The 15,665-nt window shown below is 42.9% G+C and overlaps 1 protein-coding gene across 3 annotated transcripts in view; it reads left to right on the top strand.

Annotated features, from left to right (window-relative positions):
- CARMIL3 (capping protein regulator and myosin 1 linker 3) overlaps positions 1-15,665 on the top strand; it is a 71,707-nt gene that overhangs the window by 34,780 nt on the left and 21,262 nt on the right. For all 3 annotated transcript variants that reach the window (XM_030187757.1, XM_030187756.1, XM_030187755.1), the window contains exons 16-24: positions 504-608; positions 4,581-4,650; positions 5,207-5,288; positions 7,990-8,086; positions 8,193-8,247; positions 8,599-8,771; positions 10,351-10,419; positions 14,182-14,275; positions 14,658-14,756. In XM_030187757.1, coding sequence (XP_030043617.1) covers positions 504-608; positions 4,581-4,650; positions 5,207-5,288; positions 7,990-8,086; positions 8,193-8,247; positions 8,599-8,771; positions 10,351-10,419; positions 14,182-14,275; positions 14,658-14,756 — 844 coding nt within the window. The remainder of the gene's footprint in view (positions 1-503; positions 609-4,580; positions 4,651-5,206; positions 5,289-7,989; positions 8,087-8,192; positions 8,248-8,598; positions 8,772-10,350; positions 10,420-14,181; positions 14,276-14,657; positions 14,757-15,665) is intronic.

Genomic DNA, 15,665 nt, shown 5'->3' with positions numbered 1-15,665 from the left:
TTAGCCAAAGTCCCACATATGAGACTACAGTGAACTACTTGTCCTCAAAGAAAGAAAGGTGGGTTACCTGTGACAAATATTCTCTAAAAGCAGCTGTTTACCAGTCACACAAATCCTTCCTCCCTCCTCTTCTTGATTAGAGCTTATTAGCTTAATTACAGAGCTGAGACACACTGTGTGGGCATGGGAATGCAGAAATTGTTGCCCAAGCTCAGAAGGCCTTTTAAAGTTTTTCCTGGAAAAGCTGGAAATGTGTTCTGAGCCAGATGTGTTACCCCATGTATGTGACTGATGTCTTCACCTGTTGCACAAGCACTGCCTTTTAATTCAGCCTGGTTGCAGTTGCTATGTGTCTGTATAGAATGCCTGTTGCTATGAGGACAGACCAGGGATGAAGGTCAATTATAGATTCTGTTTCTGTGCTGGTCTGTTTTTCCATTTGGTGAGAGAGAAAGCGAGAGAGTGTCAGTGCTTTTGTTTATCTTTTTTTTTTTTTTTTGCAGGAAAATCAAAGATGCTTTGCCATCTTTTAAGCAGTTTTTCAGCAGTGCATTTTCTCTAAATCACATAAATTTATCTGGGATCAAACTACCCATGGATGCCTTGAGGTAAGATTGTGCGCCTGTCTGCAGAAATGCAAAAAGTATAAGATGAAATATTTATGAATTTATTATTTCAGACTTATAAGTCACTTTTCCGTTGAGAAGGAGATGGTGATAGGGAAATATGTTGTATTCTGATTTTTGCATGGTTTGATTTTTGTTCATTCATTTGTTGTTCTTTTTTGATGGTTTAGCTGTTATTCTGCTTCAATAAACAAGATTTAAACATAAATCACTTTTCTGTGAAAAACATCGCAAAAATCTTGCAATTGTTCACATCATTCGAAAACAGCGCATACAGAACAATAAAATCATATTATTAACAACATCCTTAAAACAGCATAAGATAAACATGAAAGACAATGCATTAAGTAAAAACAAGACATAGCAAAAACCCACAGAATTCACATAGGGAATGCTTTTCAATCCACCCATTTTGGAACAAAGTCCATGGGTGGTTTTCACTTGTGGTGTCTGCATTGGTGTTCAACGTGAAAGTATGTGCATGCTTTCCGTGTGGAAATTGCTTCAGGTGCACAGGATCTGTAAATATGATCTCCTACTTTCACTACAGGTATTTTTTCATATAAAAATAACACGTGCCAATTTGAATGTGCCATGCATGCTTGTTATTTCCCTCCCCAACCTATATGTTCCTTTTAAAGTGCATGGGAGTCCTCCAGCCACATTCGTACCATGAAGGGTGCTGCAGCAATATCATCATTTAAATCATCAAACATATAAATGGCGAGTGTCGTACTACCTCGCAAATGCGCAGTAGAGACCCTCTCTGCCCCGCCCCCACGTCAGTACGTTATGATGGGGGCGGAACAGAGAGGGTCTCTACTGCGCATTTGCGAGGGACGAAACCGCCATACCCAACGCTCCCTCCACCCAGCCGGGACCTCGCTCCACTATTGAAACAGCGAGGGAACGCAGCACACAGCTCTGCTGAGCTGCCGTCCTTCCTTCTTCTTCTCTGCCTGTGTCCCGCCCTCGACGACGTTACATCACACGAGGGTGGGGACACAGGCAGAGAAGAAGAAAGGCTGACGGCATCTCAGCAGAGCTGTGTGCTGCGTTCCCTCGCTGTTCAATAGCGGAGCGAGGGGCCGGATGGAGGGGTGGCGGCGACTCGGGGGGGGGGGGCACCTCGGCAGCGGGGGGGCCTTGCAGCGGCGACGGGAAGGGGCTTTCAACCCCCCCTTTCCTATACTAGCCCGTTTTTATGGGCTCAACGGCTAGTAAAGGCATAGGCAGGCCCCCTATGAGTCCCACAGAACTTTGCCTGCACCTTGCAAATGAAACCCCACTATTGATGCACCACCCGGAATAGTAGGAATGCAGATGCAGGACTTTAGAGAGCATGTTACCCCAATCTAAACATGCAGCTGAGAATATCGCTCATTGCACCTTAATTCAAAATAGAGGCATTTCCTACCTTGTCTTAGGAAGCAGCAATTTTACAATGTTCTTTGATCATTTTAATGTTATGCACTGTTATTTGTCAGTAAGTCAGTATCCTGAGTTAGGACTGGTTCTGCAGCACCAGTTCTAGAAACACCTAGTGCCGAATTTACCAGAAAACTTAGTTATATTAGTTCAAGCTTCTCCTCTTAACCTACAAATGCACTCGATCTGCAGCCCCTCCTTATCTCTCTACCCTCATCTCCCCTTACGTTCCTACCCGTAACCTCCGCTCTCAAGACAAATCCCTCCTTTCAGTACCCTACTCCACCACCGCCAACTCCAAGCTCCACTCTTTCTGCCTCGCCTCACCCCATGCTTGGAATAATCTCCCTGAGCCCATACGCCAGGCCCCTTCCCTGCCCATCTTCAAATCCCTGCTAAAAACCCATCTCTTCAATGTCGCCTTTGGCACCTAACTACTATTCAAGAAATCTAGACTACCCCAACTTGTCATTTCGTCCTTTAGATTGTAAGCTCCTTTGAGCAGGGACTGCCCCTTTTTGTTAAATTGTACAGCGCTGTGTAACCCTAGTAGCGCTATAGAAATGTCAAGTAGTAGTAGTAGTTATATTAGAGGAGCACAGCCAGCCAGACCTGTCCAAGGAGCCTGTCTCACTTCTATAGTATATCCTGTAGATAGACTTAACCACCCTTTCCCTGGTCACTGGCTAGTTAAAGTAAATCGTTATATAGCTACAACTTTGAGACTTTTATCGCCAATCATGAGTATTTCGATCAGCAGAGAAAAATTTATTAGAGGTGTCATCTTTTCATGCATTAAGCCTTCTTGAGCTCCGCTCTAGCACTGTCATTGTGTAAGCAGCTAAAAGCATATTTCCTTGTCATCATCAGCAGATGAATCCAGATTGTGCGGAATAGAAGTTTTTCAAATAAATAAACAATGCTATCATGGCATATTGGATGCTCTGGTAGCATCCTGGGCACTTGTCTTTTGTTCTACTGATATGATTCTTCTGAGCTAGATGGATTGATGAGGAAGATAAGGGGACAGATAAGATTGATGAGGAAGATAAGGGGTTGGTTTATGCAGTTGTCTGGGACATACATCCTGTGCCATTCTACTTTGTGTTTATTCTATACCACAAGCTGTAGTACAGTTATTTGAGACTGCTTAATTGGTCCTTGGTTGTACGAATCATTTTGCATAAATGGGAGGCTTTGAATATTTGAGAGGGGGGAGTTGGGGTATGAATATGTTGTTTATAACTACTACTACTACTATTTAGCATTTCTATAGCGCTACAAGGCATACGCAGCGCTGCACAAACATAGAAGAAAGACAGTCCCTGCTCAAAGAGCTATGTAATAAAAGTGAGTCAAGTATAGGACAATCAAGCCATTGTGACATCACTGATGAGGTTGGCTCTTATTGGTGGCCTGAGGCATTATGACATCACAATATTAGCTCTGGTTACAAGAGACTACTACTACTACTACTATTTAGCATTTCTATAGCGCTACAAGGCGTACGCAGCGCTGCACAAACATAGAAGAAAGACAGTCCCTGCTCAAAGAGCTATGTAATAAAAGTGAGCCAAGTATAGGACAATCAAGCCATTGTGACATCACTGATGAGGTTGGCTCTTATTGGTGGCCTGAGGCATTATGACATCACAATATCACCTCTGATTACAAGAGACTACTACTACTACTACTACTATTTAGCATTTCTATAGTGCTACAAGGCGTACGCAGCGCTGCACAAACATAGAAGAAAGACAGTCCCTGCTCAAAGAGCGTACAATCTAATAGAAATAATAGTTGATGAACATTGTGGTTTATTTATATAATGTTCTATGAGTTGTCATCAATAAGACAGTTTTAATATAAATAAACTCTATAATCCCTTTTCCTTGTTTACAGTTCATTTTAATATGTTTTCTAATAAAGAATTTAGTGTGTTACTCCTGCTTCTATAAGTAATTGGCAGTACCTGTGGATTTTTGCATTTTGTCTGTAGGTATATTTCTGGGAATTGTGTGACCTATGTTTTTTGTGTGGTTGGCAAGAGGTTCCCTGTGTAAGAACATATGTACAGGTATAGGCAGGGCCTGAACAGTGCTTGGCAGGTTCTTCCAAGCATCTGTGGGGTTACCCCTAGGTAGGCAGTAAAGGTAATGCTAGGCCTGATGTTGTGATAGATGGAGGGATGGATTGTAGATGAGTAGTTTATGAAAGTATGGGATAGACAGAGTACCGTTTCAATAATGGATAGCTAATGGAAGGATGGCGTTAGTTAAATGGATGGTTGGCTGTTGGGTGGGTAATGGAAGGATGGGACAAACTGGTCATGGGACAGGTGGAAAGGTGATGAGTTAGTAGATAATGGAAGGATGGGATAGACTTGTCTTGGATGAATTGAGCTGTTTCTGAGTGAATAGTTAATAGAGAGACTGAGAACTGGCAAGGATAGACAGAGGGACATAGAGAGCAAATACACTAGCATATGTGCTGCCTCATTGAAGTCTTTCTTCTTGTCTTGCACAGGGCACTGTTCCAGGGCTTGTCCTCTAACACTCATATCAGTGATGTGCATTTGGACTTAAGTGGCTGTGAAGTAAGTAAAGAAAAAGAAAGATGGTGTTTGAGGTTTAGAAGAAATAGTTAGCGTGTACATGATATCTCTGGAAAGGGGTGGGTGAGAACAGAGAGGGAAAGGAGGAATTTAGGCCATGCACTGTGTCTCCAGGAACATGGAGTTTAAAAAACGTTTATCCAGACTGTACATTGGTGAATGGGAGTAAGCCAACATGTGTTTGGGTGGCTTCTATTTTACTTTAGTTTGTGTGCTAAGGGACCTGTTGTCAGAAAAGATGCTTCTTCTCTTGGATTTTAGCAGAAAGAAAATGTCTCCACAGAAAATGTTTATTCTGGTCTGTGAGCTTTTTATTTGCAACTTATTTCATTCAGAGTAGTAGTGTAATTTAGTGATTTCAAACTCTTGCACAGTGGTTTACATCATTTGTTCTCTCTCTCTCTCTCTCTCTCTTACCTCTGTTGCTCTGTCCTTCATTATTCATTTCCTCCCTGCTTCCCTCCTTCTTCTGTTCTTGTCTTGCCTCTCTGCCTGTTCTTTATCTCTCTCTTCTCTTTCCCTCTTTTCTGTCTTCTAGTTGCGCTCAGCTGGTGCTCAGGTCCTGCAGGAGCAATTTTGTGCTGTTAGTACAGTTGGAAGCCTGGATGTGTCTGAGAATGGTAATGTCACTGATGGTTGATGTGGGGGAGGATAGTAAAGATACTGTAGAAAAGCATAAAGTTGTTTTCATGGTTGTGACAGGTATTTCTATCCCAGCGATGGGCCAGAGACCAGTAACTGTAGTGACTGAGATAGAAAGGCTGGAGTGGGTTGCACTGATTATGCACTTAAATGGAAAACACTTTTCTCTGCAGAGAAGCATAGGGATGTAGTCACACTTTATGGTGGCATCACCTGACAGAGCCAGTATGCTGGAGCGTTCCTCTAGCACAGAGAAGTCTTTTTAGACTTCTGAGCCTATACGGGGGTTCCTGCGCTCCCCTAGTGCACCTCTCTGATATGTCTGATTTAGTCGTGGACAAGTCCAAAGACAATTCCTTAGCATTTCAAACAATTAATCCATACTTTTGGTTGTGCCCATCTGCACATCGAGGTTCTACCACCTGCTGGAGGTAGAGAGATACTGAATGGAACCTAATGCACAGTAGCATTGTGTGGTAAAGTTCTAACTTACTCTCTTTCTTCACCCTCTGGCAGATGGGCACAACCACAAGTATAGACTAATCTTTTGGGATTAAAGGAAAGAAAATTGTCAGGTAAGAACTAATTTTTCCTTCTCCTCCTCTCCCCCTCAATATGAGCAGGCAGCATTCAAAAAGGAAAATGAAAAGAAAGAATCAATATTTAAAACCATCCTTTGAAACCACAAAAATTAAGCAAAGAAGAACTTGCCAATCTCAAGCCCTCCCACCAGAGTACTACACCTCAAACCCCATGGCTGCAATGCATTCAGTGGCTGACTCACAACCTGCCAGAATTCCATCAGACCCAGCACATGCACCACCAGGGGAGATCAGAAGAGTTTCTCTCTCGACTGCACGACTGGAAGCATGTCACGTTACAAGCGGTCTGTGTGCCAAGACAAAAGGAATCAAATAGCAGGCTCTTAGTCAACACCTGGACCTTGCAAGTGGTTGGTCAACACAGACATCACTCGACAGCTGTTTGCTCACTGGGGTATACCATGATTAGACCTGTTCACATCTGCAGAAAATGCATATTTAATTCTTTTCTGCTTAATTTGTCCAGATCCATATAAATTACATCTTTGTATCTACTAGAGCAGAGCCCTAATGTACTTTTTTCCCTCTTACCCGTTCAACCCAAGGGTACTGCAGGAAATACACAAGGACAAGCTCAATCATCCTGATCACACCAGAATTGTCCAGACAGATCTTATTTCCTCTGCTGCTTGCTCTGATCACAAGTCAGTCAGTATCTCTAGGACATCATTCTTCCCTTCTAAACCAGACCCAGGGTCTCATACATCCCAGTCCGAAGAGTCTGTCCTTCACAGCACGAAAATTGAGCAACAGATGATCGGCTGCCTCTCAATTTGCATGGCCATCAAATAAAACATCCTAGAATCCAGAAGGCCTGCTGCAAGAAAATCATACCAGCTAAACTTGGCCCAGTGGTCTAGATCTCGCAATCAAAATCCCTTTACCTGCCCAACATCACAGGTGCTCACCTAACTCTTCCAACAGCCACCTATGAGTCATAGCAGCTTATCACAATCATCCTGAGGGAAGATACATTTCCAATTTCCACACATTTTCTGGTCTCCAGCCTGGGATCGCAACATGGTCCTTGTTCACTTCATGGAAAGCCCCTTCAAACCCCTAGGATTTGCATCACACAACTACTTCACATGGAAGACCATCTTCCTAGTGGCTATCACCATGGCAAAAGTCAGTGAACTACAAGCTCTGGTACAACTCCCTCCCACCTACACACATGCACAATTTTACCATAAGAGTTGTCCTCAGAACTCATCCAAAATTCCTTCCAAACTTGTCTGAATGTCATATAAATCAGTCCATAGACCTACGAGCAACCTTTCCAGGCCCTTACTCCAACCAACTTGAATGGTCATTACATTCCTTATACTACGGACAGGCACTCCTGTACTATCTAGAGAGCATGAAGAGTTTAAGAAAAACATTGCACCTGTTTGTCACCTACAATCCAAGCAATCCTGATAGACCATTCTCGAACGTACACTCTCCACCTGGATGTCAAATTGCATCACATTTGCTACGTTCAATCAGATACCCAACCCCAATAAATTAGCATACATCAACAATAGCAATACCAATACAGTTCTTATAGACCGCTAATCCCCAATATGGGTTCAATGCGGTGTACAATAAAATTTACAAATTAAGATCTCGTAGGATTTCAACATTCATGAAATACTCATAAAAAAACTAAATTCACCAGAAAAATCATAATAACAATAGAGCTATAGCAACCAAATTATGAACAATCTAAAAGAAAAATGCTTTTAATTTTTTTCCTGAATTTCCAATAGCTCTGCTCAAGTCGTAGTAAAGTATGAAACAAATTCCAAAGATTGACACCTACAGATGAAAAAACAGTTTTAGCCATGCAGACAAAATACAGATCGCTACAAGAAGGGGGCCGTACAGGTCTTTATCTGCCATCATTTACTTTGTTAGGGGGAGCGAGAGACACAGTGGATATGGAGATCTGGTGGGCACAGGAAAGTGAGATGTGAGTTTTCTGAGGAGCAGAGGAGTTGGAGACTGGGAACAGTATAGGGGAATAAGGCACAAAAGTTTGAAAGCCTAGGAATCAGTTAAAACCTTCCTTGTTTCATTCTTTCTGTCCTCCCAGGGTTTGATTCTGATCTAATCACACTGATTCCAGCACTGGGGAAAAACAAATCCCTGAATCACCTTTTCCTCGGCAAAAACTTCAATGTGAAATCCAAGTGAGTATGACAGGATTCTGGTGCTCTGCTGACCCTCCTGTTCTCTGACTGCAGAGGGCTTCATCATTCTGCTGATGGTGACTCTGTCTCTGCTACTGTGTTGCAGGACCCTGGAAGACATTTTGCAGAGGCTAGTACAGGTCATTCAGGAAGAAGACTGTGTGAGTCCTATTGTCTTTGAATCACCGTCCGCTGAGTTGTGGACTGACAGGCCATATTCTGTAAATATGTACATGAAACACATATCTGTACACTGTGAAAGTCTAGATATACTGCAGATATATATATTTGCCAATTGTCTGTCTGTAGTTGTCACTCTGTCCCTCTCTGCCCCTTATCATACTTGCTGTCTTCCTGTGCACAGACAGGGCTCACATTGATTTACTGATGGTGGCCATGTTCCCACTCCTGTCATTGCAGGATCCTGGAGGATATCTTCTCTCTCTCTTTGCATCTTGTTATCCTTTTCTTCCACTTTGTATCTCTGACTCCATTTCTCTTGTGCCTTCTAGTCGCTACAGTCTCTTTCTATAGCAGACTCCCGCTTGAAGTCTCGGACCAGTGTTCTTATCAATGCCCTGGGGAGTAACAACTGCCTGACCAAAGTGGACATTAGTGGCAACTCCATGGAAGATATTGGAGCAAAGATGCTAGCTAAAGCCCTTCAGATCAACAGCACCCTGAGGTATGGGTAGCTTCTGCGATAATGCATTTTGCGACTCACCTAAAACCTCTCTGATGCAGAAACATGCAGTGACCATAGGAGCCAGCTCTGTGGGTGCTTGAGCACCCCCAATGTTGAGAAAATTCCTTGTATATGTCCAGGGAGGGGTTATTTCCATTGGGCTTAGCACCCCCAATAATTTTGAAAAGTTGGCTCCCATGGCAGTGTCCCTTTAACTTATCTGATGTAGAAGCGTGTGGTTCCTTGGTAACTGCAGTTCACTGTAACTCGTCTAATGTGAAAGGATTTGTTTCCTCCATAACTCCTCCTCTGTTGTGAAGCTAAATGGTTCTTGTGTAACTCCTGTGTCATGGAAGCATATGGTAATTCCTTGTAACTCCTCTAAAGCGGAAGTGCATGGTTCCTCTGTAAATACTCTGTGTGATTCCTCTTTAGCTCAGTGCCTGCTTCCTCTCTAATCCCTGTGATGTAGAACTGTGTGATTGCCCTGGAAATCCTCTGCATAGTTTCTCTTTAACTCCTCCAATGTGGAAATATATGGTTCCCCTATAAATACTCTGCATGGTTCCTCTTTAGCTCGTCTGATATGGAAGTGTGTGAATCCTCTGTAACTTCTCTGATATGGAAGTTCATGGTATCCCTGGAAGTCTCAGAATTTAATCTGAACCAATTGATAGCGCTACCAGCCTTGCTTCATGGCGAACACTTATCACGAATAAAACAACTGCTTAATGCTTTCGATTGTAGGAGGGCATACATTTATTACCTCCAAGCTAAGGATTTCAGGAAGATTTCTTAGCTGCTCATTATGTACAGTCTTAACAACCTAAGAAAGCCTTCTTGTAAACATATGCTTTCTACCTGGGTGTCTGTATCTTCTAATGTTACATTCAGTCAGACATACAGTTTTCAGGCCACATTGGCGCCCAAGTGACTTCCGTAGCTAGTCTAAGATCAGTTTCCAAAGATGATATCTGCAAAGTGGCTATATGGTCGTAAAGCTCTATTGCTTAGATCATTCCTCAGCTCAAAGATGCAACTTTTGGGTAAGTGGTCCTATGCAACCTGTTCGTCCATTAATCCACAAGTACAACATAGATCAAACTAACCACCACCCAAAACTTGCCTGGGCCACCGCCAGACGGACACCAGTAGGGGGCTCCCAGCTCTGTATTCACCAAGAGTTGTTCTTGCATTGACTGTGGAGAAAGCAGAGTTATTACCCTTAATGGGAATTCTCTGTAGACAACAGGGGAATGCCGCCACACAACCCCCTACTACCCATCAAAAAAAAAAAGAGAGAAAACAAGAAAATATATAGATGATTGCCTTTAGTGTTCAACTTTGCTAAGATATAGAGTGACTTGGGGAAGGAACTGAAGGAACAGGGAAACACCCATGCAGTCAGAGAAGTCTGAAAGTTCTCTCTGAGCTGGAGGAGAGCTCTGGCACGCTGGCTCCATCAATAACTTCTCTAAGAAGCATGGCTGCATTCCTCTGTTCTCTACGGAGAAACTCTGTTACAGATAAGTAATTCTGCTTTCCTCCACAAATAGTTGTCCCGTCTCTTATTTTGCAGGACAGTACTATGGGACAGAAACAATACACCAGCTGTTGGTTTCCTGGATGTGGCTCGAGCTCTTGAGAAGTAAGCAGCATGTTTACAATGTGTCAGTATTTTCTGTCACATAGGGTTAGCTCATTATCCTCTTTTTTTCTGTTATTTTTTTCTACTCTTATTTATTTACTCTTTCATTTCTTTACTTTCTCAACTTCTGTTTTCCATTTACTTTCTCTCCTGGTTGTCTGTACATATTCTTTAAGTGCCCTTGTACTGCATTTCTGTCTCTGTTCTACTGTTTATTTTGTCTTTATCATCCACTGGCCCAGACTAGAAAGAACAGGTTTATGCCTTCTACCAGCAGATGGAGACAGAGAACTAAAGCTTTTGAGCTTTGCATTCAGTATTTCTCTGTCTATAGTGGATGGAAGATGGACATACCATGCTCTGGTGGACAACAAACTGTTGTCATGACTCCTGAGCCCTGTTGAAGAACTGGTAAACCCATCTGAGACCAGACAAGTGAAAAGTTTTGGAACTTTTTGCCTGACCCCTAGGAAATACTTTATTTCTCCAAGGCCCGTTGTATTCTCACAGCTGGGTGACGTCATCCAATGGAGCCTGGTGCAGAAGCTGACTAGCTAAATTAAGTTAGAACTTTCTATCAGCGTCCCACTGCACATGTGCTGGTACCTTCCCACCCAATGCATGAGTGCGGGTTCCTCAGTCTTTGTTTTTCCACAGAGCAGGGAGGATGGGTCTTCATGTTCTCTTCACAGTGTGTACATCTCTCTCTTTCACTATGCCTTCCTGTACAGGTATTTTTTCTCCTTAATTGAATTATTTTTCATTTTTCTTTATTGTATTTTATTTCCCATTAATTTTAGTAGTTTTTTAAGCTCTTTAAGTTTGTTTTCTTTTTCATGAGTTGCTAGCACTGACCTCAATTTGAATGCTGCCCCTTTTTCTGTTCACAATCGAGGAGTTTAATTTGGCCACGATTCTTTTCTTGATGAGCCAGAAAACCTTCCAGTGGCTTCAAAAGGTGCACACAATGTAATTGGGTGATTTCTTTTACAGACCCACACTCTTGGTGCTTTCAGTGCTTTGAGTCTCACCACAAGCCTAACTCTTGTTCTCTCTTTAAAAATGCAGTTGGGGACACAGAGGGCGTGGCAGGTCCAACAGGAGAGACTATTATTAAATAGTCTCTCCTGTTGGAGCATTATTAAATTGATTATTAAATTAACTTGGGGAAAATCCATTGCTTATTTCTGGGATAAGCAGCATAAAATGTATTGAGCTTTTTGGGATATAGCCAGGTATTTGTGACCTGGATTGGCCACTGTTGGAAACAGGATGCTGGGCTTGATGGACCTTTGGTTTGTCCCAGTGTGGCAATACTTATGAACTTATAAAACCAGAACATTGTCATCGGCACCAGAAGCATTGACCTCAATGACTGCCAAGATTTCAGCATCCACTAGGAGTGCACTGGCATTGAGAAGATCTCCATCTCTCTCGACATCGGGCACTGAGAGTAGTCCCTGGGACTGGTCAGCATCAGACCCAACACCAAGGGCATGTGCAGGTTCAACATCATCCTCATTGGCAGCAAAGGACCACAATGCTGAGCATCAGTCCTCATTGACACCCGGTGCCAGGAGCACCGGGACATCATAAGAACATAACATAAGAATAGCTATTCTGGGTCAGACCAGTGGTCCATCTAGCCCAGTATCCTGTCTCCAACAGTGGTCAATCCAGGTCACAATACCTGGCAGAAACCCAATTAGTAGCACCATTCCATGCTACCAATCCCAGGGCAAGCAGTGGCTTCCCCCATGTTCAGCTCAATAACAGACTATGGACTTTTCCTCCAGGAGCTTCTCCAAACCCTTTTTAAACCCAGATACACTATCACTGTTACCATATCCTCCAGCAACGAGTTCCTTCATTGATACCTGTGAAACACCGACACTGAGAGGAGCGCTCTCCCTCTTTTGAAGAGGTGCTGGGATGCAAGTCTCCAGACAGTCAGGTCCTTGCTATCAGTTTGGCATCAACACCTTCTCAGGCTGCCTCTCTCCCAGCTCCTCTGCATTTGCAGATGCCTTCCTAGGGAGGAGCTGGCACAGATGCTACAACTGCAAACCACTGAGGCATAAAGGGAGCTTGCGCCAGCTGCGGATCAGCCTCAGGGTATTCACCAAGTGTCTAGCTGTAGTAGTGGCATATTTGTGCAGATTGTGAGTATATGTGTTTCTCTATCTGGACGATTGGCTGGTCAAGAGCACATCGCAGGAGGGGGCATCAGAGTCAATGCGCCTAACTATTCAGATGTTGGCGTTACTAGGGTTCGTCATAAACTGAGTTCGATACCCACTTCAGGCACAGGCAGCTCCTTGTGACTCTGGGCAAGTCACTTAACCCTCCATTGCCCCATGTAAGCCGCATTGAGCCTGCCATGAGTGGGAAAGCGCGGGGTACAAATGTAACAAAAACTACCCCAAGTCCCACCTTCTCCTGGTCCAGTGATTGGAATACATAGGAGCCATGCTTGATACATTGCAGGCTCAAGCATTTCTTCCACAAGCAACAGCAAAGACCTTATCAACACAAGCCTTGCAAGTCCAAAGCAGGAAGCAGGTCACAGCTTTGCAATTGTTGAGATTGATGGGCCATGTGGCCTCAGTGCATGTCATTCCCGTGGCATATCTCTACATGAAAGAAGCCCAGTGGTCTCAGGCGGCTGGGAATCTAGCAGATGTCATCTAGATTCCTCCAGAGTTTGTTTATTTTTATTTATTTATGTATGACATTTATATCCCACGTTAGCCAAAAAACAAGCTTGAGTTCAATGTGGTTTACAGTTTAGATTAAAAATAGAGTTTTAATTTCAACAATAGTGATGAAGTGGCTGACAATAGCAGATTAGCAAATAAACTATAAATAGTGTACATATTGACAGATTCACAACACAGAAAAGAAACAAAATTATCAACTCTTTTTTAACTAATTTAATGAATTCTGGAATGAATTTGTGAAGAAATGAGTTTTTAGCAAGTTTCAGAATCATAAGTAGTTAGGATGAAATCTAAGATGAGTTGACTAATGCCCTTCTCTGGTGGACAATTCGGACGAATTTGACTGTGGGACTACCATTCCAAATTCCACCTCCTCAGAAGGTGCTAGCAACAGATACAGCCAATCTGAGATGAGGAGCTCATGTGGATGGGCTTCACACCCAGGGAACTTGGTCTTTTCAGGAAACAGATCTCCATATCAACCTCCTCGAGCTAAGGGCCATTTGGAATGCTCTAAAGGCTTCCCAGCTGTGAGAATACAACAGCCTGCTTGTCCTCGGAGAAAGCAAAGTTACTCACCTGTAACAGATGTTCTCTGAGGACAGCAGGCCAAGTATTCTCTCATCCCCTCACACCTCCCCTTGGAGTTGTATTCTTTGATTTTTGTTAAATGTCTGAGGAACCCACACTCATGGATCGGGCGGGAAGGCACCAGTACATGCGCAATGGGATGCTGCTAGAAAGTTCTAATCTCACTACTCAGGATCTGCACTGGGCTTCAACAGATGACATCACCCTGCTGTGAGAATACTTAGCCTACTGTCCTCAGAGAACATCTGCTACAGATGAGTAACTTTGCTTTATACATTTATAGCCCGCATAATCTATAAATTTGTGACAGGGAGCATACAATACATACACAAATGTATAAAAATTAATAAGTAAATAAGACATAACAGATCATCACAAATTATGCCTTACACAGAACAGTCCAGGTCCCTTCTCCACGTTCTACTAACACTTGTCTGTTTTCATTTCCTAGTAATTACTCCCTGAAGTTCATGACTTTCCCAATCAGTGACATCACTCAGGCATATCGCAACAATCCAAAGAAGACAGAGGAAGCATGGCAAAAGGTGGGTCACTGTCCTTAAGAGTTTGGAGATCTTGTATGAAGGATCACACACCCACACATTTCCCTCCCTCATGCTGTATCATGGATTTCTTCTTGTTTTTTACAATAAATGTTTATTGAAGATTTGAAAAAGTTACATCTGTACAAAGATATCAAACAATTGGCATCATTTCAAATCAAACTCATTACTAAACAGTTAAGAATTCCCCTTCCCCTCTTCCCCTACCCCCCTACCCTTCCAACCCCCCCCCCCTTTCCCGTTTAAACCATACTCAATAAACGATCCAGACGAATCCACTCATCCGCTTTAGGATCAAACCTCCCCAATTGGCGATCTGTCATGGATTTCTTCTTGCTATTCTGCCATTCTTTTCTTCTGTCAGATCCAGTGGAGTCTTCTGCGGAACAATCACTCACAGACCTTCTCCCAGCAGCAGGTCTTTCGTCTCCACCAGGGTATAGTCACCAGTGCTGCAGAGCAAGTAAACAGTCTTTCATATGTTCATTCATACCCTTCCTTCTTACTGCTCCCCACAGTCTGCTATGTGTCCGTTCTTCTGTCCACTCCTCCATGTGTCTTAAGTGTTTGTTTAGCTGTCTTTCTTCTGTCCACCTGTCCAGTCATCAATATATCTTAAATATTTGTCCAACTGTCTACTCTTCCTTTCATTGGTCCAATCATCCTTTCATCTATCCATTCAGCAGAGAGTCTCAGGTGCTGTTCACCCATTCATTTGTCCTTTCATCTATCTGTCCATCTTTGTCTATCTGTACAACTGTCATATGTCCATCTGCCCATGTGTATAACAACGGGGTCAGTTTGAAAAGGTTTTCAGCTACAGTTATTAACATGTGTCGTCTTGTCAAAGCGTGCTAACACTATTAAGTGTGTATTATTTTACTGCAGGTCCCATGTTATGCATTGGGATGTAGTTACTAATAATACACGTTAATAACGGTATTACACGCATTAGTAACTCTGTTGAAGCTGTTTGGTAGTTAGACACCTAAATTAGCCTTTTGGAAAATCAACTAGACTAAGTACCTAAATTTAGGAGCCCAGTTTTACTCTTCAGCCTAGGAAAAGTCTGTGGGTACTTTCAACCTTCAGAGTTTGCACCAGTTTCCATAGTGAAAGTGCGTGTATACTTCCACCATGCAGGAAAAAGTACCTGCACACACTTGCATCTCCTTTATGTGCTAGCACCTTTTCCCAACTTAAACCACATTGTTGCAAACCCCACCCCAGGAATACTTCTGGTAAATATATCTAGAAGTAAGTACATGTGTTGAAGTACATTCCATGGATTCTAACCTGCACACTGGATGAGGTGAGCAGTTTTCAGAAAGTCCATGTTTGCCAGTAAAACACTGTTTTAACCATGAGGAAT

The sequence above is a fragment of the Microcaecilia unicolor genome, chromosome 14, assembly GCF_901765095.1.
Source record: "Microcaecilia unicolor chromosome 14, aMicUni1.1, whole genome shotgun sequence".
Taxonomy (NCBI): domain Eukaryota; kingdom Metazoa; phylum Chordata; class Amphibia; order Gymnophiona; family Siphonopidae; genus Microcaecilia; species Microcaecilia unicolor.
Note: the sequence above shows the minus strand (reverse complement) of the source record. Positions and strands in the feature narration are given on the sequence as shown.